Source organism: Cyprinus carpio, chromosome B4 (assembly GCF_018340385.1).
Source record: "Cyprinus carpio isolate SPL01 chromosome B4, ASM1834038v1, whole genome shotgun sequence".
Classification (NCBI taxonomy): Eukaryota; Metazoa; Chordata; class Actinopteri; order Cypriniformes; family Cyprinidae; genus Cyprinus; species Cyprinus carpio.
This window is the reverse complement of record NC_056600.1, coordinates 16277058-16303342: the sequence shown is the minus strand read 5'-3', so window position 1 is coordinate 16303342 and position 26285 is coordinate 16277058. Positions and strand designations below refer to the sequence as shown.

General features: G+C 38.1%; 1 protein-coding gene and 1 long non-coding RNA gene across 3 annotated transcripts in view; both read left to right on the top strand.

Annotated features, from left to right (window-relative positions):
* The first annotated feature begins 734 nt into the window (after positions 1-734).
* LOC122137267 lies at positions 735-4301 on the top strand. Its single transcript, XR_006154724.1, has 4 exons — positions 735-1047; positions 3235-3325; positions 3420-3613; positions 3863-4301. It is a non-coding gene; the product is annotated as an uncharacterized LOC122137267 (long non-coding RNA).
* Positions 4302-9279: 4978 nt separating this feature from the next.
* Positions 9280-26285, top strand: part of LOC109076618 (protein lin-7 homolog A) — a 47051-nt gene continuing 30045 nt past the window's right edge. For both annotated transcript variants that reach the window (XM_042722214.1, XM_042722215.1), the window contains exon 1: positions 9280-9427. In XM_042722214.1, coding sequence (XP_042578148.1) covers positions 9388-9427 — 40 coding nt within the window. In that variant the 5' untranslated portion in view covers positions 9280-9387. The remainder of the gene's footprint in view (positions 9428-26285) is intronic.

The following is a 26285-nucleotide window of genomic DNA, read 5'->3' as shown; positions in this document are numbered from 1 at the left end:
CAGAAATGCATTTGATATGCAAAATATACATCAATACATGTGTCAGATGACAGCACCACGGAAAATCCTCATGATAACTGCATACATTCTCATTTATTCAAGGTCTATCCACAGCTCACTAAGAAATAGTTTACCACCATAAACTTAAAGTCACTTTGTGCAACTGCTAAATTAATAAATACGGAAAGCCTATCTTAAAATATGTATTAGTTTGACCGCTTTGATGTTACTAAGATTAGGAAAACAAAATAAACCCTAAAAAAAAGTGGGCTCACATTACGCCTGCGTCAGAGAGAGACGTCATTCCGTTGCATCGCGTTCATTAGCGACGCGTTTTTAAAAGTGGGGCGCGTCATGTTAAAAGGAAGATTACAATTATGTACATTTTCGCTAAACATTAAAGTATTGTCATCGTTTACTCTCCCTCGTTAATTAAACAAACACCCCGACTTGCTCTCTTAACTCTTTCTCTCTCTCCCGTGAAACTCAAAGGAAGTTCTGCAGAATTCCAGGGGCTGCAGTCATGGCAGGGTCAGTCACTATTCACTTTCTTTGCAGTTTTTTTCTTCCAGACAATGAAAGCGAATGGTGACTGAGGCTGTCATTGCTCCTCACACCATTTTTTGTTGAACCTTCCCTTTAAAAACAGCCCCAAAACCCCAACTTTCACTTCAATTCTGTTACGGGTTTTGTCTGCAAAGCCAATTATGTCTAAGCCCCTAATGTAAAAGCTGTACTTACCATTTTGGAAACACAGTATCCGTATCATCCAGAGTCTGAGTCCACTGTGATGCCTTTTGCCGCTTCACTCCAGAACTTCTTGTCACGTGCCAGGCCAAATGCGTCTTCATATGTGTATTTTGACGAAAATGCACGAATAAAATGTTTCCTGTATGTGCTAAAAGCTATGTTTGGCGTATAGGAAAAAACTTTCCAGATATTTGTCTTTACCTTTTGCAGGTAACACGGTCCAGACGCACCTGTGCATGATAACTCAGACCCAACAAACATCTTGAACCTACAGCACTCACTGTTTTGCTACTTTCTGTAAGTCTAGACACCGTTACATTTCCAATGCAGATGTGCTTTAAAAGCGTAGTTTGGTAAAGACGCATGTTTGTTGTGTTTTCTATTCGTTTTTCTACTCTAGTGTTTGCTGACACAATAAGTGAGCTGCACATTTCTCAACTTAAAAATGTCCCCGCAATAATTCAATACTTCAGATCACAGCCAGAGGCCACTCCAAGATTCTGCAATCCATGCAATGTGATCGTTACGTAATGTTGGGGCTATCTGAGGTGCCCTGCATGATTTATGAAACACAATGTTGAGCAAGGCTATAGTCTGCGTATACGTGCTTTTGGGAAAATAGCCTATACCAGGAGTTTTCAAACTTTTTAATGCAAAGGACTCTCAAAAATGAAGGCAGCAAAATATTTTAATATATCCAGGCCAATTTAAACTGTTTAAGAACAAATGTTATGCGTGATATTAAACATGTAAACATGGAATAAAAATTTAAAACGTTTGCATACTGTATGTACTTGTTAAGTATTATGTTTGACAACAGACTTTATGGCTCAAACAGTATTATTATTACAGTATATCAAAGAATATGGAGTTCATATGCAGTTCAAAACTTAGGAAATTTGGTACAGTTTCTGATAGTTTTATATGGCCAAAAAATTTAGATGAAATTTTGATTGCTTGTAATTTAAATCAACAAGATTCTATAACAGCGTGGCAGACTATTAAAGTGCATATACCTAATATATCTTAGTAGGATGATACATAAATGCTCAGTTTTATAATTAAAGCTATAGGCTATGTAGTTTTGTGGCATAATATATAATGCAATGCAATTATGATTGAGAGATACACATAAACGTTGCTCAAGAGCCTGTTGTATCATATTTGATACTCACACTTCTATATGATATAAATGTTTTAATCGAAATATTAATAACAATATAAAAGATTTCACAGCATATTAAAATATTATGTGGGAAAAAATTACTTTGTAATATCCTGACAGTCTTTTCTACTCTGAGTACCGTTGGCTTCTAAACTAAACTTATTGGTACAGTATTTTTCATAATAAATATTGTTTCAAAGCAGCTTTGCCTTAAAACTCAATCGAGCAAGCTGAAGGCAACAGTGAACAGAAGAAGCTCCCTATAAAAATACAACACTACAGACTATTCATGAAAGTACGTAGATTGTAAGCAAGCAGATGAAATAAAAATATTATTCTTGTCTTCAGTTTTGTCCGGAGACTGATTATTCCCAGTCAGTCTTTAGAAAGAATGAAAGACTATTCATTTAATATTACTTCACATTTATTTGTAACACTGCAGATGGATTAAGTGCATTGCATTGTGGGATACACTCTAAATAAAGTCTGCAAAATAGGGCCCAATGTTGTATTAATATGAAGTTTTTTTTTTCTGTATTTGATTTGAATGACTGTATAAATGAATTACTGTTGTGTTTTTCGGGTTTAAAGGAAATGTCCATAAACTTATCAGAAAATTAGCAGTAGCTTTTTCCATCTTCTATGGATTTTTCTCTTCAGTATCCTATATAATTCAATATCCTATAAACTCACATTTAGTTAAAGGTAATAGATCATTTAGGTATTCCATTCATGTAGTACATACTCCATGTCTACTTTTCATAATGTAAAAGAACAGCTTGAATGTTTCAAAACATCTCCTTTTGCATTTCACAGAAGGAAATGGCTCTCACAAGACCACCAGCCGTTTCTGTCAGTAATGCCTGTGTCCATACCCCTCTCTGATTGCTGACTGACTGCAGTCCCATTTTAACTGTGCAACCTGGACACTGTGATTGAGTCATTGATCAGTCTTGCTGGCAGTTAAGGGATGATGTGATTTTACAAAAACCGCTTGTGCAATGTTTTCTATTAGAGTGGCTGAAGCGATTAATGCTAAGTGGTCCTAGTCCTGTGTGGCAGATCGTCTATGAAGTGAATTGCTCAGGATTTAATAGAGCTGAATAAGATAAATATAACTTGCGGTATGATGCATATTACTAGATTGGTGACATTTTACCCTTTTTGGGTGCAAAACAATGATGTAATCAACTGTTGCTGCAAAACAGCAGGATAAAAGGCTGGTAAAGAAATAACTACACTGTGGATTCTGCTAAAAAATGTATACACAGGGCAAAACATACATTTCTAATATTAGTTTATATATATATTTTATGTAGTTTCCCTGAGGTCCACTTGCAGAGAATAACATGCAGAGCTGTAGGTGCTACACACAGCCAGAAACAGCACAAGACTTCATGATTTTTTAAGGTAAGTTTACACAACAATTATGTACCAAAAAACGGAAATGTTTTTCCTTTGTGTTTCTGAAAAGTTTTCTAGAACATTTCTTCTGGTTCTTCAGGAATAACAGCATCTGGCCGGCTTTCTTCTCTTTATCTTTGTGGATTGGCGGAAGAAGTTTCTGAACAACTAGCAAGGAGTGTCTGACATCAGAAGTTCACTAAATAATGGTCTTGTTTCAGTAAATGTTCTTACTGGACATGGGGACGTTTTCTCTTCTTGAAGTTCCAGTGCCTTTTATCTCAAAAGATCAAGGTAAATTCCATTCCTTATAACCCTTTTTTTTTATAATCATCTTGTGCTGAATGATCAAATTACTCATAAATGTCTCTGTTCTGTCTGGTATCTGGCATTCATCTCTATGCGCTGATCTCCATTTGCATGTATTTGTTTTAGGTTTTGCATTCTCAATAGTCTCACTGCGTGTCTTCATCTCTGATCTGCATTCAGCAAGCACATCACACAAACTGCACATCTTCAATTAATTTCCTCCCTGTGTTGCAGGATTCTAGGCAAGGATCGAGCCTTAGAACCTAATGCCCGTCAACTTGCTCCCAGCACCAATTTGTCAGTAGAAGGACTTTCTAAAACAGAGCTATTCATATCGCCATAACTCTTTCTCTCTCTAGGAGTAATAGCACAGCCATTGTTTGACTGAAAATACTTATTTTACATTGTCTGGCCTGTTATGTTGTCTGCTGCCCTGATGTGAACCCCTGGGAGGGTGTCAATGATCTTACTCTGATGTAAAGGCACTCATGGTGCATTATGTAAGAGACTTGATGAGTGGCAATTTAATTAGTGCAGCTGAAGCTGATGGACAGCCACTTTTGCATGGGTTTTGGTCTGAATCTGACATGGTGAGAGAGCAAGATGGGCGTGAAATACTTACGAGATGGCTGAGGATCGATAGTGAAAAACAGACATGATTATACATAGAAAAATTTACTTTAGATTATTTTCACTCAAAAACTGCTAGTGAATTTCACAAATAATTACAAAGAGATGGTAAGCTTAAACAAAGAATCAACCATGAAAATTGATGTACTAAGGGCTAAAAGAGCATTTTGTATTCTTGTACATACTGCAATAATCTTTGAAAAATCATTTTTGACAATTTAGTCATTTTTACACACTGCAGGTTTTATTTGGGCAGATAAGTAATGCGTTTGGTTATATTAAAGGAATTATGAGCATTTTTGGAACAGTGATTTTGATTACCACAAAAAATCATTTCAACTCCTCCCTTTTCATTAAAAAAGAAGAAAAAATCCATCTACAGTGAGACACTTACAATGGTAAGTAATTGGGACTCATTTTCAAGGGTTTAAAAGCAGAAATGTGAAGCTTATCATATCATAAACGTATTCTTCTCTTAAAACCCATGTATCAGTTTGAGCAGGTAAAGAAGTTTAAATCATTGTTTTTGTGGTGCTGCAAGGTTTACACTGTTACACTGTCATAGCAACAAAGTGGATCTAACTTCACACAATAAAGGAAAGTAACCTATTTTAGCACAATAAAACGTCTTGTGGCTAACATACGTCTTACAGTAAGTATTTTAATGTTTACAGATTGTCATTTCAATTTTAAGTGCCTCACCGTAACCTAACATTTGAACTTTTATAAGGTAAAAGTTGGAAAAAGGTGGAAAATGCTACAATTAATCTTGGTGGTAATTAAATTCATATACATGATAATGAATACATGATTAGTTAAGTCTGCACTGCTGTGGGCAAAGCCCAGGTTAAACAGCTGTTATTATTTTGCACACATTCATTCATCACATTCATTAAACTTCATGAGCAAAAGAAGTCCACTGTCTATTGTCATTAGTGTAGTGATGAATGAAGCACAGTTCACACAGAAGTCACTTTCAATAAAACTCTCAATTGCATGGATTCATATTAAAATGACTGGATTTTACCCGCAAAATTTTTGCTGTGCAAAAACTAAATGTGCATGCACCTTCAGTGAAAAAACAAGCAAAAACAAAGCTAGGTTTTTTACATTTTATGATAAATGTTAGATCAAATCCTTAACCCCAAATAATGAGGAACAGTAATAGTGACACTTGCTTTGACAAACGCCACTAAAAAGAGCACACAAGCAGGCCATGTTTTACATATCCGAATATCACAATGACATGCTGTTTGGTGTGTTTTCTAAGACGTGTCAAAGCAACATGTACGCTTCCATTCATCATGAATCAGACAACATCTGCCTCTGCCATGCTAAACGGGGGAAAAATAACAAAAGCGAGCTGTCTCCCAAGCATGCATATGTTAGCTAACAGCAGTCGTCTTGTCTCTGCCCTCTTCTCGATACGCTGTCCTTGCATCGAACACGACTCAGTTTGAAAGGCGTCCTACAGGGTTGTAGTGTCATGTTACAAAACTTCCTGACAGCCAAATGACTAGGTGCCGTTTTCTTGAGGAAAGTGCAGATACATCAAATGAACCGTAGTATTTCTCCACTGAATAATAAGGCAGCTCTTCCTTTGAGTCTTCTGTTTAAAACAAGCTGAAATAAGGCATGGAGAAAAAAGTCCTCACTTGTTGTTTTGCACCCACATCATAACAATTGTGCCCCATTCAGGATTTCATTGAAGATGCCTTTTAAATCCTTGAATTTGAGGCATATTTAGTGTAGGCAGTAAAATACATTACATCAATTACAAAACATCCATTCTTATTATTTTTACATTTAATTAATTAAATTATTTCAATATAAAATCGTAATTTTATTTAACGCCTTTTATTTTTGAACAGTAACATTTTTTATGTTTTTTAAGATTGGTCTTCTGCTCATCAAGCCTGCATTTATCTGATCCAAAGTACATCAAAAACAGTAAAATTGTGAAAATGTTTACTATTTAAATAACTTTCTATTTGAATATATTTTAAAATGTAATTTATTCCTCTGATTTCAAAGCTAAATTTTAGCATCATTACTCCAGTCACATGTTCCTTCAAAAATCATTCTAATATTCTGATTTGCAGCTCAAACAATTTTTTTTCAGGTTTATTTGATGAATAGAAAATTCAGAAGAACATCATTTATAGTAACATTATAACTGTCTTTATCATCACTTTTGATCAATTTAAAGCATCCTTACTAAATAAAAGTATTAATTTTGAAGCTTTTGAATGGTATAGTGTATAATGTAACAAAACCTTTTTATTTCAGATAAATGCTGATCTTTGGATCTTTCTGTTCATCAGAGAATCAGCAGAATACAGCTTTTGCCGTATTTGGATCAAATAAATGCAGGCTTGGTGAGCAGAAGAGAATTCTTTAAAAAAACATTGATAAACATTCTGTTGGATGTGTCTATTTTGAATGTAATTCTAACTGCTAATTTTTAAATTCTGAAATTTGCTCAACCCTGACCTACATGCAGGCCTAAAATAACACATTTCAGAGAAATATGAATCAGAGTTGTTATGCTTATGCGAGCTACTACAGTATACACATTCAAATAACCTTAAAATAGTCTCATCTCTCTACTTCTCTCCTCTCGTTTGCTCTCAAACATCCCTGTCAGTTTGCTCTCAAATCTCTGCATCCATTCAGAAATCAATTCATTCTCATCGGGAAAGCTTCCCATTGCACTCTGTTCATCGGAATGTTTTCCAGAGGCTGTGTCCCATATGGCCATGAGAGCATAATCTCCCCGTGGCCTCTTTCTCTCTGGCTTTAAGCCCTCCATCCATCCCATTAGTTACTACTGCTGCACATCTGTCTGCAGCTGGAGGACTGACAGAGCAATCCATCAGTGTTGATATTTTTTTGAAACCAGTTTGCAAACTGCAACTTTGAAGAATCTGAATTTTCTTAAAGGAATAGTTCACCTGAAAATTTAAATTCTGTCTTCAGTTCACTCATGAGCAAAGTGATCTCTAAATCATCAATCTATGAAAAAAGTTATAGTGTATCTCTGTACCTCTCTCCAGTTGGCTGTTAAAAACCTAAATAATGAGTGAAGTTCACAATTATGAAAGCATGTAATAAACTGGAGAAAAGCTGCCAAAGACTTGTCTAGTGCTTGTAATTACTTTCACTGTGCAGGTGAACAGCAGGACACCAAACAATATGAAACACAGGCCTTGCATTCATACTGCAGGGAGCAAATTAGTGGTAGGTGCCACACTGTCTAGTGCAGTCAGTTCACTGTGAAGGTTGTAGGTTGAGCATGGGATTTGCCTCTGCATAATTTAAGTCTTTTGATGCAGGGGTTCAGGACTAGAGCTGTTGAGTATATTCATTGAGATTAATGTAAACCCTCATCAGGATGATTCTAATCACTACTGCTTCTATATGAGCTGGAAAGATCTAATGCAGAATACTTGTTGTTCCAGTCAAAGCATATGATTCTTATTTAATACTTGAGGTTGGTAGCAGTAAAAATGTTTGAAATTTGGTAAAACTAACAAATATAGCACTGTAAGTCTTGCATATACTGCACCATTGAAAACCCATGAACATAAAACAGCTACATGGAGTCAAACTGAAACTGAATTAAACTGAAATTAAAGTTTGAATTTAAACTGCTCCATCATAATCCTTTTTACATTATGAATTAGATTTATTAATAAGTGTAACAAATAGAATGCATACATTTGATTTTTTGATTTGCACAATGTTCAACAAGCATTAGAAATGAATTTCTAATGCTTGTTGCATTTTTGCATGTTTGATGTGCCTTAGATTTTAAACATGCAAATTATGCATGGTTATTATGTATTGTTCAACAACCATTGAAAATATACTTTTAAATGTCCATTTTAACCAATGATCCACATTCGACAAGCGTTACAACTTTACAACTAAGGTCTTATTTTTCAAGTTAAACAGCATCAGAAATGTAGAAGGTCTGATCTACACTGCACATTTAACAAGCCTAACTTTTAGGTACAGTACATTTTAAACATTGGATTTATTTCTGGTTCAATAAGGGCTTCAAATTAAAATTCTAAATGTCTGATTTACAGTACTTGTCAATCATTAGAATTTTTAAATTCTAATTAAACTAAATGAGCTCTTTATTTAAACATTACTTCTCCCAGAAACTTAATTTTTAAATAACTTATTCCACATTCAACAAAGGTTAGAAATTTACATTTAAACTTTAAAAGACTGATTTATCCCAAGTTTAATGAACATTAGAATTTTACACGTTCATCCCCGTTTGTTCATTTTCTAAATTAAATGTACATTTTAAACATCCGAATTACAGTCAAACCAAAAATTATTCAGACACTAGATATAATTTGATATCTTTTTACTAGTGGGTGCAGGACACTATATAGTTAATTTACGTATGTTCAGTAAGTGAGGATAGCGAAATAAAGTATATACCTTTATTATATATATTATAAGTATATACGTATTATTATACTTATACTGTGATACCCAAAAATTCTTCATACAGTGGACTACCAGTAAAAACTGATAAAGATTTGTGACCAAAAAAATATTCAGACACTTTGACCTGACCATGTGTTTTTCTTAAATTTCTAATGCAATCTTTCCACACCCCAGACTGAACAAATTTAAGCATTGCTTAGTAATTTTTCGACCTAAATTGATATTATCTAATTGTGTACTTAAATTTAACAGCTGACAGCTATTCAACCTAATTCATTGCATACCTTTATCTGACATTATCAAGATGAATTTGACAGTTTAACTTTGAGTTCTTGTCATATTTTATTACCATTTTCTAAACTATAGCGACTATAGACATGATGTGAAAAATGTTGAAGGTGTCTGAATAAATATTGTTCAACAACCATTAGAAACTTAAATTTTAAATATCTGCATCTCCATCTGATTTATTCCATTCAAAATCGTCCGTTACACCAGCGAGTGGTAAATAATCCCGTATTCCCGTTCCCCTCCCAACCACTCCCATCACCCGCACAGCTCCAATCCGCGCTCGCTCGCTCTCTCCGCCGCTACAGCGCGCGCTCTGATGCCGCAGCTCCAGTCTCTCTCTCTCTCTCTGGTAATAACACAGCACAGTCATGGCGACAGTGACAGTCCAACCGCTCACCCTGGACCGAGGTGAGTACTGCCAAACGCACGTTCATTCAGTCCTCACTGCTGAAGCGAAGCTCGTGCGCAAATCGTTTGTGGGATTTTTTTGTGCATGGTTGGACTTGGCTCGTGGGCTGTTGATGGTTTGGTGATGTTGCCTCGGTTCGGCTTGTGTCCGTCAGGTATATGATGGTGATGATGACGGTGATGCACAGAACACGCTCGGTGCTTCAGGATCCATTAGTGCGTGTGTTGTTCATTGTGTATTCGGTTTATTTTAATAAAGCACTTTACAGGCAGTCGTTTGATATATGCACTTTGCTGATGCTCAAAGCAGCGCTGTGTGTTTTCTTTATTTAGTCCTTATTTCACTTTACAGAACTTCTCAGCGTGCGAGACTGAATTCGAGGCTGAGTTGTTTATATACTTTAATAAAATAAAACCGGATTAGATTACAACGAAGCGCTTGTATAATCTACTGTACGCGCGATGCTTCATAGAAGAAATGTCATCATGTGGATAAAAGCTTGCCTTATGGTTGTAACCTTGTCGTGTCTATATTTATTATCTGACCTGTCAGAGCAGCCTGAGTGCAACAATGTGGGCAGATATGCGTTTAAATAGCCAACAAATTAATTGTGTTTCATTAATGTTATACACCAGGTCAAATAGTAGCGTAAGGAAACTCAAACCATTTAAAGCGTCCCCCAAGCAAAGCGATGTAGAGATATTTTTAGAGAAACGAGACACCTTTGGCATTTGCGCGCGACGCGCTGTAGATATGTGGAAACTGTATATTGCTTCAAAACTAGTGGCGATGTCCGACTGGTGAACGAATTGTTGTTTCGAGTCGGATCTTTACAATGAATCAATTGAACCGACTCACAAACACTGTCTGAATGATTCGTTGGCGATTCGATCCCAGCGGTTCGCGAAATATCTCCCTAACTCGTTGAACCGAGAACCAATGAGTGAACTGATAGTAAGGCTATTTATGAAATGTAACAAATAAAACATACTTATGCATTGATTGTATGACAGTTTTATCAACACGTACAGAACAGAAGTTGTTTTAATAAACAGCTTTTTGTTAAAAACTGCAACTTTTTAATCCAGGAGAAACAAGTGAATTAGTTTAATGTACATGTAAACGGTTATTTAATAATAATAATAATAATAATAATAATAATAAAAATAATTAAGAACCGAATCTAGCTTGCCTATATACATGTAATACGCCACACCAGGCTCACAAAAGAATTGCTAAATTGTTTTTGGTGAAACTGGTTCTTTTAAATGAACTGTTTGAAGAAACCGTTTATGAAAATTAGTCTCTCTTCTCATGACTAAATACTAGGCTTATTATAATTAAAGGTACTGTTTGCACTACAAGCAATACAATCTTGATTTTGACAAGCCATTCATCCATTTAGAACATTAATAAGATTGTTCTAGCTTTGTCACGTCGCTCAATATGGTTTGATTTGTTTGCACTGTACATTGTCCAACGTAATAGATTATATAATTAGAGCTAACAGGAATCCATTGCATTAAAATGTGTTCTCATGATTTGTATTTTCTTGTAGATTTCATATGGGCAAAGCAGGGCCCAGTAAACATCTTAACTGCTGGGTCTATGGGGGTTAGCTACCAAATAATTTTGCCCGGCGGCTACGGGAGCACACTTTAGAAAACAACCACCTGCATTTTACACTAGAAAACCATACTGGAGAAACTACAAAGGGGGCTCGGTAGTTTTTTTTTTCATTTATATTATTAAACAAAACCTCCAGAAGCAATTAAATTTAAGTGGAAACAAATTTCTTTTGGTGACATATTTTGAGCAATTCCAGAAACCCAAAGTAATTGTTATGCTTAATGATAGCACATTTAAACAGACAGATTTATGACAGCAGAAATCCAAAACACCGCAGGACTCACATTATTTAACATCCCTTGCAATAAGCCTGCTATGCTTGAGGTTATCCAGGCATAATGAGGAGCCTGAATTGTAGCTATAATTTGATCACAGACAGAATAACCTTGTGTGTCCCTTCATTTTGGGTGCGGCCGGTTAACTGAAGGTTGTGAGATTTTCCTGCTATTGTATTTAAATAACAGATGCTCAAAGATAAGAACCGCTCGCTGTGAGAGTGTTTGATGTGTAATGCAGGACATGTGGATGTGTCAGAAATACTAATCTAGCAAACTAAAATCAAGATACTTTGTCAACATGTGTACAGCATAGACTCTAGAAACTCTAACCTAGATCTAAGATATGGATGGAATGCCTGTGTTTGGAAAACAGAACTGTACTAGACTTAACTGTACTTGACTTTTGCAGATGAGTTATAGTTGAATTTGTGGATGTCTACTGACCAACCAGGGTGCTGCTCTGGCTTGCTTCACTCCAAGGATGGAAGGGTCATATTAGGAGCTCCACAAATTTTCCTGGTGGGTCGGTCCACTTGTGGGCCAACTGTCGAAACAAATTTAGATACAAAGCAAAAGCTTATAATTTTACAGCTGCATCCTAATATGCCTATTCCTGACTATATCAACCTTTTTCCTGAACGCGGAAGTCTCGCTCGACTGGAACGATGCTTTGTATTTCCGGTCTCTGATGTTTCTATTCAAATTAACATATTTTCTGAGCCAATACTATAACGTTAAACCAATTTTAAAAAGCACATGGCACCTTAGTTTCGTTACTTTACAGTGTCGAGCAGGGTGAAGTTCGGAGGATTGTGTCCACAAAATAAGACCACACATTATTTGAACATTTTATTTTATTATCTATCTTACACACAGTATTTAAACTTAAGTGGTGCAATTCATACTCATTTTCTTTTGTCATCGTTTATGCAAGGCATACATTGCCAAACATGGACAGTAGGGGTGCTCCGATTGGTCAGATACCAATCACTATCAGCCGATAATCACTTTGGGATGTTTGATCGGCGGTCTCTAAAAAGGCAGATCTCAAAAAAAAAAACGATCTCAAGCTGATGACACTCCGGCTGTGCGAGGTTTGGCATGACATCCAGCGGCACCATCAACAATCGAGGAAGTGTCGCATGTCAGTTTATGAATCGCATTTCTTTTTAATTCTTGCAAGTGTATTACCATTCAGCGCTCGTGCGTTCTCCTAGAGACTCGCAGCGCACACACATAACGCCAGGTTCATATGTTTAAACAACAGTAGGTGAAAGGCACCTGGATGACCTACTACTCCCGCCAAGATTTTGGAGTGTGCATTTGATGGACACTTTACACCGTGAAGCAACGGGAGAGGAGTTATAAATGGAAGTTATGCTACTAACACAGTCAAATGACAATGCCAACATGGCAGATGTACTGTAGTACGTCTGGTTTGCATTCTTACTATACACACATTCATACCCTATAGAATATACTTTTTTAATGGTTGCTAAGCAGGTGCTTTAACAAAAGTAGTACCTACTCAGACAGTATGCAATTTTTTATGCAGCTTACCTCTTTCTTTCATAGTTTTTTCTGACCTTGCAGTCTTCAGAAAACCTTATGGTGGACCATGGGAAAATAAACGTTTCAGGAGTTCCTGTATTCCGTACACACATGGAATGATGATTTGGGGGAATCATTGCTGTGTTTAAATGTGGATGTCACTCCTAAAACACTGAGTCTTCTTGGACAAAGCCCTCATGTTTTGCTAATACTGGTGTACCTTATAAGTGAAGTTAATCAAATCAGTAAAATCACAAACATAAATGCAATCAAATGCGCTTCCAAGTCCTAGTCTATTGAAAATGTCAATATAATAATGTGGGACACAAACATGGTTCTCTGAGATTAGCATTGCTCGACATATTCCTCTCAAACAATTGTTCAATTTAATAGCTTTTCCTCTGCAATGTAAAAGCATTATTTTTGAACTAGATAATACAGAAGGTGATTTTTTATTAGGCTGACACATTGGTGGGCGTTTTTTTGCTTCCATCCTTGCTTCATACTACTAATGCATTAACCTTGCAGAAAATGAATTTATTTGTTTTCAAGATCTTGGAAGACTCATGTCATTTTGATTTATTTTTATCCTCTTTTTCTATTCAGAAAGACAAAATTCATCCGAGTACTTTGCTAAATTAAACATTAAGGGTTTTCTCTTTGACATCCTTGAATTTGAACAAATTTCTTTTGGAAGATTTTCAGAGAATTGACCAGAAACAATATTAAGACAGTCATGAAAGCTATTCATTGGTACAAAAGCTTTGAAAATTATTGCCAACTATAGAATGGTTATATAACTTGTATAATGTACCACTGAATTATATTGCATAAAATAGCAGTGATATAATCTTTCCTCTAGGCAAAAGCGTTTCTGAACATTTTCTGTCCACTTCAGTCTGTCCATTCGAAGATAAAAGCCCAGACCAGCCTAAGAATGAGATCAAGGGATAATATCTAAGACTATTTTTATCCGAACAAGACCGTCTGTGTCACCAGAAATTGTGTATGAAAAAGAGAAGGTCTAGAAAGACAGACAGTATCAGTCAGACATCAGGGGACAAACGCTCTGTGAGGTCATTTGTGCAGGACTTGCATAGCTTGGCGTCTGAGCTATTATACTGCGAGGTGATTTATGTGCCCTTTGCAGTCGGGAATGTCACAGTTGGGCCAATTACTGATAATTCACAGGGTTTGATAAAGTGAGGTCCTGGGATATGAGCCGGACACCAGAGAAGGGTACTGCTTTAGCTCCTGCTGTTTTGGCAGGCCTGCTGTCCGGAGACCGGCGTTTTCCTCAGGCTTGCCTGACCCGTAAAGAATAGCCGTCTGAATCAGGAAAGCGGCAGATGGCTAGCACTCTCTCGGGCAATTCATTCTGGCATGTAAAATGGTTAAGACAATGCAATCTTCAGGGAAAACAGTTCTGTTAGAAATGTGTGGAACATAGTGTAGAAGTGTCTCGGCTGACCATGATGTCAGTGTTGAAGCTCATAGCATTAGAAACCAAAAATTGTAATGTAATGGATGACAAATTGAATATTAGAAAATCAGCTTATGGTCAACATGAAATCAAAACGGACCCTGTTTACTTTTATCTAGTACATCTTCATGCTCTTACTGTGCAACAAGTAATTTGTTCTGCCTCTGAAATTACTATCCTTTTTTGAGCACTTACCACAGGGCTGTTGAATGCTTGAATCTGATTGGTTGATGAACATAATAAGATGTCAAGTCAAGTCAAGTCTGCTTTATTGTCAATTCTTCCACATGTACAGTACATACATACAGAGAATCGAAATTGCGTTACTCTCAGACCCCCGGTGCATACAGATAACACGAACAGTAGAGCCTAAAAATCTAGATCAAATATAAAATATAAGATAAAACTATACAATAAGGGAATGTAAAAAAGACATAATAAAAAAAAAAATTAAATAAAAATAAGGTTTAAATAAAAGCAGCGCAAGGCACATGGCAGATAGAGTGCAAACCAGTGAACAAACAGTGCAGATAAAAATATTTTTAGTGAATAAAAAAAAAAAAAAAAAATTCATAAAAATAGCTTATTCAGTCTGATTAAAAGTGACAAAGTGACAAAGGGCTCAAGAGCAGTTATATTATTAAACTGACTGATGAGGTGGTAGAATGATGTCAGTTCCATGGTGAATGAGTGAATGAGGTAGTGAGCAGACCACTGCTGCACAAAGTGACTGGTGCATGTCATCGTATGTTAGAGGGAGGGGGGGGTGGAAGGACCTGGGGATGTGGGACCTGGGGGGGGGAGGGGGGTGGTGCCTAGTTCAGTGGTGCCTGAGGCAGAAGAGGGACGAGGGGGCAGGTTCGGGAGCGAGTTCAGCTTCCTGACAGCCTGATGGATGAAGCTGTCCTTCAGTCTGCTGGTCCTGGCCTGGAGACTCCGCAGTCTCCTCCCTGATGGCGGCAGACTGAAGAAGCTGTGTGACGGGTGAGTGGGATCACCTGCAATGCAGAGGGCTTTTCGAGTGAGACGGGTTCCATAAATGTCCTGGAGGGAGGGGAGAGAGACACCAATGATCTTCTCAGGTGCTCTCACTATGCGTTGCAGAGTCTTCCGGCAGGACACGTTGCAGGCGCCATACCACACAGTGATGCAGCTGGTCAGAATGCTCTCGATGGTGCCTCTGTAGAAGGTGTACATGATGGGGGGTGGGGCTCTGGCTCTCCTCAGTTTGCGGAGGAAGTAGAGACGCTGTTGTGATTTCTTGGCCAGTGCTGCAGTGTTGTCGGTCCAGGAGAGGTCCTCTGTGATGTGCACACCCAGGAACTTGGTGCTGCTCACTCTCTCCACAGTCGCACCGTTGATGGTCAGAGGAACATGCTGAGTGTGCGCTCTCCTGAAGTCAACAACAATCTCCTTCGTCTTCTCCACGTTCAGAGAGAGATTGTTGTCACTGCACTATCCGGCCAGCCGGCTCACCTCGCTCCTGTAGTTTGTCTCATCTCTGTTGCTAATGAGACCCACCACAGTCGTGTCATCCGCAAACTTAATAAAGAGGTTGGAGTTGTGTGACGGTGTGCAGTCGTGGGTCAGCAGAGTGAAGAGGAGGGGGCTCAGCACACATCCTTGGGGGGCCCCAGTGTTCAGTGTGATGGTGCTGGATGTGTTGCTGCCGACACGTACTGCCTGAAGTCTTCCAGTCAGAAAGTCCAACAGCCAGTTGCACAGCGAAGTGTTGAGCCCCAGCTCGACCAGTTTGTGAATGAGCTGTTGAGGGATGATTGTGTTGAATGCTGAACTGAAGTCTATGAACAGCATTCTGACGTATGAGTCTTTTTTTCTCTAGATGTGTGAGTGCTGAGTGGAGGGTAGTTGAGATGGCATCATCGGTCGACCGGTTGGACCGATATGCAAACTGGAATGGGTCCAGGGAGGGGGGGAGGGCAGACTTGATATGGTGCATGACTAGCCGTTCGAAGCACTTCATGAGGATGGGAGTAAGTGCAACAGGACGGTAGTCATTGAAGCAGGATGGAGATGGCTTCTTCGGGACTGGAATGATGGTGGTAGCTTTGAAGCATGTGGGAACAACAGCCTGACTAAGTGAGATGTTGAAAATGTCTGTGAAGACATCAGTGAGTTCTGCTGCACAGTCTCTCAGTACACGCCCAGGAATGTTGTCAGGACCCGGAGCTTTGCGTGCATTGATCCTGCTGAAGGATCTCCTCACGCTGTCCGGGGTCAGCATCATCACCTGGTCACTGGAAGGAGGTGGAGTCTTCTGTGCAGTGGAGCAGTTTTGTGCCTCAAAAGCGAGCGAAGAAGGTGTTCAGCTCGTTCAGCAGAGAGATGTTGCTGTCACAGGTCCGCTGTGGGGGCTTGTAGTCCGTAATGGTCTGTATCCCCTGCCACAGGCTCCGAGTGTCTCTGCTGTCGCTGAAACGATGGGCTATCCTCCTGGAGTACTGTCTCTTAGCCTCTCTGATGCCGTGGGATAGGTTGGCCCTGGCTGTTCTCAGGACCCCCTCGTCTCCAGCTCTGAAGGCAGCGTTCGCGCGTCTCCAGGAGTCTGTAGACTTCCCCTGTCATCCACGGCTTCTGGTTGGCCCGGACAGTGATGGTTTTTGTGACTGTTACATCCTCAATACACTTGGTGATGTAGGCAGTGACTGTCTCCGAGTACTCCTGGAGGTCAGTGGTGTTACTGTAAGTGGCAGCCTGCTTAAACATATTCCAGTCAGTTGTATCAAAGCAGTCCTGAAGAGCCTCAGACGATCCTTCTGGCCACACTTGAATCTGTTTCTGAACTGGTTTAGCGACTTTAACGAGCGGTCTGTATGCAGGCATTAGCATGACAGTGATGTGGTCTGAGGCACCGAGGTGGGGGAGGGGGAGGGCTTTGTAAGCTCCTCTCTGTGTGGTGTAAACAAAGTCTAAAATGTTGTTACCTCGTGTTGGAAAGTTAATGTGTTGGTGTATTTTTGGAAACACACTCTTTAAGTCAGCATGGTTGAAATCCCCAGCTATGATGAGAAAAGCATCGGGGTGTGCTGTCTGCTGCTCGCTGATGTGCTGGTATAGTTCATTTAGTGCATCGTTCCTGTTGCTGTTGCTCGGGGGAATGTAAACCGATACGAGCAGTATGGCAGTATATTCCCTCGGCAGATAGAACGGCCGGCACTTAATAATCATAAACTCCACCAGGGGTGAGCAGTGTTTGCAGATCACAACAGCATCGCGGCACCACGCATCATTGATGTAAGCACAAAGCCCGCCGCCGCGGGTTTTTCCTCCCGCGACGAGAGCTCTGTCTGCTCGATAGCACGTCAGCTGGTCGAGCTGAATGGCGCAGTCCGGAACGCTGTCGCTGAGCCATGTTTCCGTGAATACAAACACACAACAGTCTCTTACAGTCCTCTGAGTTGAACGTAGTAATCGGATGTAGTCCAGTTTATTGTCCAAAGAGCGTACGTTAGCCAGTACGATGGTGGGGATAGATGGCTTTTGTGGGTTAGCCGTTAGCCTAGCCCGGATACCTCCGCGCTTACCCCTCTTCTGCTTCCTCTCACGCCGCTTGTGGCGCCTCCGCTGTGGGCGAGATGCAGTAGTGGGGGTCGGTGATGATGTAGGCCTCCGGAGTAGTCCGAGATCTCGCAGCTGTTCCGCGTGCGCGGAGTTTTAACTCTAAAAATGCGGCTCTGCCGACATCCAGCAGAAACTCACGACTGTATGCGCGCTTAAAGACGGATAGACGCGATGACGACGTACAAAAACACTGCGACTCACAAGACAAAAAACACGAAAACACCGTTCTGTCGGGACAGAGGAGAAGCCGCTGCGTGTGGACGCGCCGCCATCTTGATACATCCTGTGTGCAATTGTTTTTCAGGAAACGCATGGCTAAAGCAGTTCCAGGCAGATCTTACAACAACCGACTGCTAGAATCTGATCTACTTTTTTCTTTTTTGATTACATTCGGATGTAAGTCACAATACAAAAATAATGTCGCTACTTCTGTTTCTTCGCAACTTGTAGTTAAAACTTGGTATGGAACACACGTTTCAATCATTTCCTCATAAAGAAAAGTCAGGCTCTACAATATTTTTGTTGTATATCTTGTTTCACTTGGAAATACGCCAAATTACAGTGCCATTTCCCAATTCATGCTAACTTTAAACCAAACAATTCTATATAAAAAAACCTGTTTCTAGAAATTTTATACTTTCTTGTTTGGTACAGCTCTTTTTTTTTCTTCCATGTTACACTGCGTTCCATTTAAAGTCACCAAATGACATGTAAAGAAGAAAATCTTGGCTCCTATTAGCTTTGCAGGTGTTCAGTTGTCAACAAGGATGTCTCCTGGCATACTGCACCCATAAACGATGCTATGCAATGCTAACATTTGCAGGTGTATGGAGATTAGCAGAGAGGTTTATTTAGCTTGTTTTATGCAGCTGTCTATGCAAATTTGCTAAACCGGCTTTATATTCATGTATTGTAAAGTGGGAACGTTGACTCATCGATATCATGAACTTTGAATGTCTGTGTGCCACCGCGTTCTTGTGATGTCAAACACCTGCATATCAGTCAATCAGAGATGCAGATTGAGGTTGGAAACTGCTGGAGTAAGACTTTCCAACTCTCCGAGTTGAATGGAACATTAGCATTATTATTACTGTGATATTTACCCATGAGACCTTCAACTCTGTGCAGTAAGGTTACATGTGCAAATGGTATTGCACTATATAGACAGAGAAGATTATATGACAGCAGGGAAATACTCATTCAAATACTATGCACACAATGCCCAGTCACACCCTCAACTGTGTCTTCAACACAGAAAAATCATTTGCTTTGGACTCAGTCCTTGCCACAATCTTGCCACAGAGATTGATGTCCTTGTTATTAAATCCTGTCTAGAAAAGGAAACCTCCACAGTGCTGAGAGATATGAGTTTTAGTCTCACTTGAAAGACAACACTGAGTCTCTGCAAAGATCTGGTCACTCTTCTAGACAAACAGCGTTTCGCCGCACTTTATTTGCAGTGTTGAGGTTTCTTTGTCCGTTGCAGATATTAGATTGTGTTTCACAGTATTTATTCATCAGCATTTCCTCTACCTTTTAAACTCTATGGCTTTATAACTTTTTTTTTATTTAAAAGGTTGATTTTTGTTTAAAAGCTACCTTTTTATCTATTACTTTACAGGTTTTTTTCTGATGCGGTATACATATACCAAGATGAATTTATATTCACTTGTTCTTTCTTATCAAGCTAATGGGTTCATATAGCTATAAAGTAATTAATAATCATGTAAATGAATTCTAGAAGACTGCACTGCGAATATTGAATATAAATTGCAATGCAAAACCTGGTCTGCTGTCAGCCTCATTGGAATTCAAATCCTTATAATGAATTAACGTGGCGAGTGTAAAAGGGTCCCCAGAGTAAAGTTTTATGTCTCTTTCAAAGCTCATGAGTTCTCAGTTGTTTCATCGTATTTTACAATTTAAAAAATCGACATGAAATGAGAATTCACCCTATCTAAGATCTTATTGTGAATGATGTACTGTATGTTTCATTAGTGAAATGTTTTGACCTCTTATTTTTAAATCAGAATTGGACATATGGAGTACTTCTCCATTCATTCTGCTTAAACCCAGACTCCGCAAATTCATGTTCATCTACCTAAATCAAAACAACAGCCAATGCATATATAACAGTCCCCATCCTTCATTTTTTCTTTTTCTATAATCCATCATACTTGGATGTACAGTACAACACAAATACAAATACAAAAGAAAAGAAAAGGTCAGTCACACTCCCATTTCATCGCAACTCAAAAAACAAATTATACAATTTTTATGTGCATCCCTGCTGAAAAGACAAAGCAAATCAACTTAAACCAGCTGGTTTAAGAGGCAGCCTGATCAGGAGTCATAAATATCAAACATTTAATATATTTACGATTTGAGTTCGGGGACGCTCCGTCTTGATCAGGAGCAGTTAGATAATCATAATGACACAACACAATAGAGGATTTTGGACAAACAAACTTCGTGCGACAAGCCACGAATCAGAACCTCACCTCAATCATATAGCGGTGCAAATCGGCCTTAAAATCTACCTTAACATTTTCTAAGTGTGGCCAGCCTAAGACCAGCAAACAAGCTTGTATGTTTTTTTCAGCAGGGCTAAAAGTACATTTGTTTCTCGGGAAGAATGATGAAATCTCTGGTGCTTGATTGCAGATTGGTGTATTGGCAAATCTGAGCACAGTTTGAGGAATTGTTGAGGAGAGACACACATTATACTGGTGTCTTTTCTCAGGAAAATAATCTCAGACTTATTGTCCAAGAGATGGAGCTGTCTAGGAAAAACAAGTCAAGTTTGTGACACAACAAGTCAAACATTAATCATTAAATCACCCCTTAAAACAGAAAGTGTTCGCAGTGAGAAGTTTGAGATACCTCACAAATTATTTAATTCTTTGTTGACACCTTTGCTGAGTTTGTATTCTTTTGTAAGAAAAACTCAAAAAAGTGTATCTAAACTGGCCATGATAGAAAAACCTATTTCACCGGTAAAAAGTTCAAGCATGATTCCTGTGAAAACTGGACGAACATCAAAATCATGCTTTCTCAAAACATCACATTATTAATTCTGTTTAAAGCATTTTCTGTTGATGTAAACCAATCCTCCCTTTCTGAGGAACTTACATAATCCCAAAACAGATGTTTGAGGGGATATGTAGAAAAGAAACAGAAGCCATTCGCTTAATTAGATGTAGGTATACCATCAAAATGATTCTGAAACTGATTAAAAAAAGATTTTAAAAAACGTTCCTTTAACGGCCAAAAACTGTAGATGTTAGATAAGCTTTTTTCTTAGTACATGATCTAAATACTATGGTTGGTTTTAGTGGTGGTTTCACTATGTGGTCTGAATCCACAATGTGTTTGTAGAGAAAATAGGATCATGTTGTCCCCTGCACCAATAGCAGCAGTGCTGAAGGCTACAGTGGTTTGAATGGAGAGCCGGGTCTCATACACAGTCTGTACACTGGAAGTCTGAATGTTCTCTATCTCTGCGCTATATTTGCCCCCCCATGCTTACTCACACAGCCATGTGGGCAGGCATCCCCATGTGGGTTTTACATTTAAAAGCACAAAATTACGCAATCACTCTGGCTTATTTCTTGTTGGAAGACCGCACGTTACGAGAAGAGATACATAATAGTGTACTCTTCCACTCCATTGCCAACGCATTTGCAGCCCCCTCCGCTGCACTTACAGTGTCTCCATGGTAATGTAGTTGAATGTACCAATCACAAACCTGGAATGTGTAACACCAGGCCCTTTAAATGTCCTGTTTGTGAGCCAGCGCTAGTAGATATGACATAAATCCCAAGTTAGATCGACACAGGGCCTTGAGCTGCCACCATGCAAATCTGAATCCCACAAATTTAGCTCTTGGAATAACAATGTGTGCTATGATGTTTCCTATTCCTGCTAAATGATGCCATGCGTCACTCAGATGTGCGAGGAAAGGCTTTATTGGGATGAGACCTGTACTAATAAACCAAGCCTAGTTTGGCTGCTCACTGAAAGGCGGAAAAAAACTAGAGGCGCCATGGAGAATTAATCCTATCTGTAATAGTGGCACATGATGCGGCAGCTTGAAATGCTTTTAGAGGCTTTTTTCATCTTATAACTTTGTTAATGGATGAATTTATCTTCGAAATGTTGTTTCGTGTTCCCTCGAAGATATAGTCATTAACAATCTCCACAAATGCATTAACCAGTCCATTTATTTTGTATAAATAACTTTGCCCACTAAATGACATTATGGTGATTGATCTTTAGACAGTTAATAAGGCATTAGACATCATTTCCTTCCCTGAGGTTATAGAGTTTCAACTCAATATTGTTAAAGGTGCTGTAAGTGATTTGCTAACTTCCGCTACAATTAGATAATCCCTTCAACCACACACCTTCTCTCTTAAGGCACTTCATCCCAGCAAACCAATATCTGTAAAAGGTGTTTGAGTAGCTGTAAAGAGGCGTGCTGCTTCCTTATAGCATTTTTAAGTTTACAGAGGTAATGATGTTAGAAAGTAGAGACATTTTATGCAAGTTGCTTGCAGTGCCCTCAAATATGCGATTAAAAGAAACCTTGGGAACAATTACGATGAGATATGACCACTTTTTTTTTTTTGACCACTTTTTTTTTTGGAGTTGATTTTAATGGCAGGGATATGTACAGAGAAAACTCCATGGTCAAGCACTTTTTGTGGGGAATCCCTGGCTAGAGAGTGGACTCCCAATCGAAGGGTTATGAGTTCGAGTCTCGGGCCGGCAGGAATTGTTGGTGGGGGGAGTGCTTGTACAGTTCTCTCTCCACCTTCAATACCATGACTTAGGTGCCCTTGAGAGGAAACCCCCATCTCTAAAAATGGTGCCCACTGCTCCGGGTGTGTGTTCACAGTGTGTGTGTGTTCACGAGTGTGTGCAATGGGTTAAATGCAGAGCACGAATGTATGGGTCACCATACTGGCTGCTGAATGTCACGTCACTTTTTTTTTTTTTCACTTTAATTTAATGATGAATACTGGGTGAATCTGATATTTGAATGTTTTGCTGGGTGATTATTGCAGTTGTCGTCAGCGGCACAAAGCGACAGCAGCAAATCATCTCCCACACACAGTTCTCAGACATGCTCCGATTTATCACCTTTCCACAACTCTATCCAAACAAATTTGTTCCCAAATAAATGTTGATATGCATGCACTGATGTATATCTGCAATCTAAAACCCCAACAAACCCTCATATTCAAAGCAAAAACATTACTACCATGTACTTAACAGTCACCTGCTGATCCATGTAATTATCATCTGACCTACAAAATCCCTGGACACAACTTGATTCTGGATTGAACTGGTCAGCATCAATGACCCTTTCATAGATCTTAATCAAGTGAGACACCATATTTAATTTAACACAAGGCTAAGAGGGATAGAGTTACAGGGCCTCGTTTACAAAATGAACGTATGACAGAAAAGTGGGCATATGGTAATTTCTACGTAAAACTTGTAGTTTATCAATATGGACATGAGCGGTGGCTAGAAAGGATGTTTTACATGGATATTGGAACATGAGTGAAGTAAAAAGTAGGGATGTTCATTTTAACCGGTTAACCGTTAACTGATCTATAAGAATTTTGACCGATTAATACAATCAGTTTAGGTTTAAAAAGTCATTTATTTATTTATTTTAAGTAATTTATCAAAATATTTAAAAAATGTTGCATGGTTAAAATACGCTACGCATATAAATAAATTGTGTTTTTTTTAGAGAGAAAGAAAAAAAACATAAGTCGCATTTTATTTCATTCAGAAATAGGCCTAATGCCGACTCGAAATGTTTACAAACATTATAATAAACACTGTAAATATAGCTAGGCTATTTTAGTTCCCCTCACTCCACAACAAATCCTTTCAATTAACAGTAACCTTATTTAGAAAAGAACAAGAATTAATAATATAAGAAGCTATAGCAATATAAATGATAAGCCAAAACTAATTCATTTACTTTAAAACAAAACTGAAACCAACGTTGGGTCTCTCATTCGACACAAAATCAAATGTTTCTGTATTCGCGATATATTTGAATGCCAAATTATTATTTATTATGTAGCCTACTTCACTCGCATTCCAATATCCACGTAAAACAAAATGTTTTGCATAACTTCATGATGGTATGGTGATAACACTTAACGGCACAGATTTTACCACATATTTAAACTAAGCAGTGTATTTTTTTTCATATGTTTGACTGACTGTATTTTATTATGATAATGAACAGGCTGCATTGTCAAGGTAGCAAAGCTAAACTATGTGTTCGCATGCGGGCGAAATCACTTGAATTTTTTCCTTCTAACAGTGGAAGCAACTACTCCTTTTAGTCATAAAGATAATCGGAATTGTAAAAGGTTTGCCTTTATTTGTGTACATTCACAATAAAAACAAATCTTTGTGCTTTTTTAATATAACCCTGAAGAAAAATAGGATGTCGCTTTCTGCCGTCTGGTTCCTTTCGTGCAGCACAAAAATGAACTGAAGCTCTGCGTACTAGGCTACTTGTTTTACGTACATTTTCTTAATTTTTTATTTCAGTAAAAATATATTTCTCGTATAGGCATAATTACTTGTTATATATATAGGCCTATATATAGCCTTGTTTTATTATGTTTTTCTCCGCTCGCAGAAGTGTTGCAGGTGCGTGATGTGATACGATGACCATGTGAATCCTCATGTTCTGTTGTTTGCTGCTTTTTGCACATGTATTAATTCCCGGGAAACAGACACTGATCCTTTCTAATTTAATTCAGTTCTAATTTAAAATAATCTTGTCGTTTAACTGTTAATAATCGGTTAACGAGCATCGTTTGTCGGTTAGGAAAAATAACCGAAATGAACATCCCTAGTACAAAACCTTGTTTACATAATGATTAATAGTTTAACAACAAAATGTTACATGGCAAAAATGGAAACATTTGGATACTTGTTGAAATGAGAGAGGCTTGTGAACCAAATGCCGTTTTAGTTTCACTTCAAATAAATTAATTTCAGCTTGACGTTTGTGTGCTGTTTAAATGCTATTATAGCCTAATTTGTGTTTTATTTGATAGTTTTTATATATAATTTTATAGCTATTTATTTTTCATTCTTGTTCTGTGATACTGTTAAATTTAAAGTATTTGTTGTGGAGTAAGGGGATCTAAATAGGGTTTCGTTCTATTTACTGGTATGTAATATTCATATAAATCAATGTAATTGTTTGCAGTTACAAGGTTATCAGGGGCTTTCAGAGTAAGATCGATTCTCTTTCATGAGATTACTTCCTCTTTTTTGCCAGGTTACGTTTCTGCATGTCGCAAGGCTTCTAAACCACGATGTTTTAGGGGCATGATATTCAAATGACTTGTTGTTTTCAGCCATCACATTTATCGATGTACAATCACCAGTACAATGAGACTGGTATCATACGAATGTTTCATGAATCACACTGTTCTAAGTTGATTTGTGTGCTCAGATCTGCACTTATTTCTACGTTAAATTGATACATGAGGCCTACAGTCTTTACAGTGGCATGCACTGAATACAGGTCATACTTACAACATACTTTGAACATTTTTCAAAATGATTTACATTGACTAAGAGGTTGTTGGTAAGATGTTTCATCAGCTGAGCAACTGGAATGTTATTCCATTCATTGAACACTTTGTACTTCTATGCATCACAGCCTCGTTTTCATTTCTGTCAAACATTATGAATGGCTAAGGCTAAGGTCTATTGTAAAACAATGTATAAATGGAATCCAGCTAAAGAATATTCAAATACTACACTGATACAGTAAATTAACGAGGACTGTTTTTCCAAAAAATAAAATAAATTGCTACAAATGGGCTGTTCATACAGAATACATTCTTGTGTTTATAAACTCAAGAGTGGAGACACTTAATAATGGGAAAAAATGCAAGGTCTCAAGACATGTTTTTGAAAGTTGAACAAGATGCTGAAAAAATGCCAAAGATGTAAGTCTTATGCATGTTTAGATAGAAAAACTGGAGGAGAAAAAAAAAAAAAAAAAAAAAAAACCTGCAGTGGTTCTTCTAAATAAATAGAAATGATTTTGGACATTTCTAATCATTTTTTACTTAGCAAATACTCCCCTAGAGAGCTGATTTCTAGATCAATATATCATATAGAAGTATTTATAGAAACAGTAACAGATCATGTTAAATTATGTTCTATCCTACTTAATACTCATTAGCAAAATATTCCATAACATCATAATCAGCACATCTGTGCACTACCTATTTCCCAACTGTCCCTACCACATTTTAATACAAAGTGACA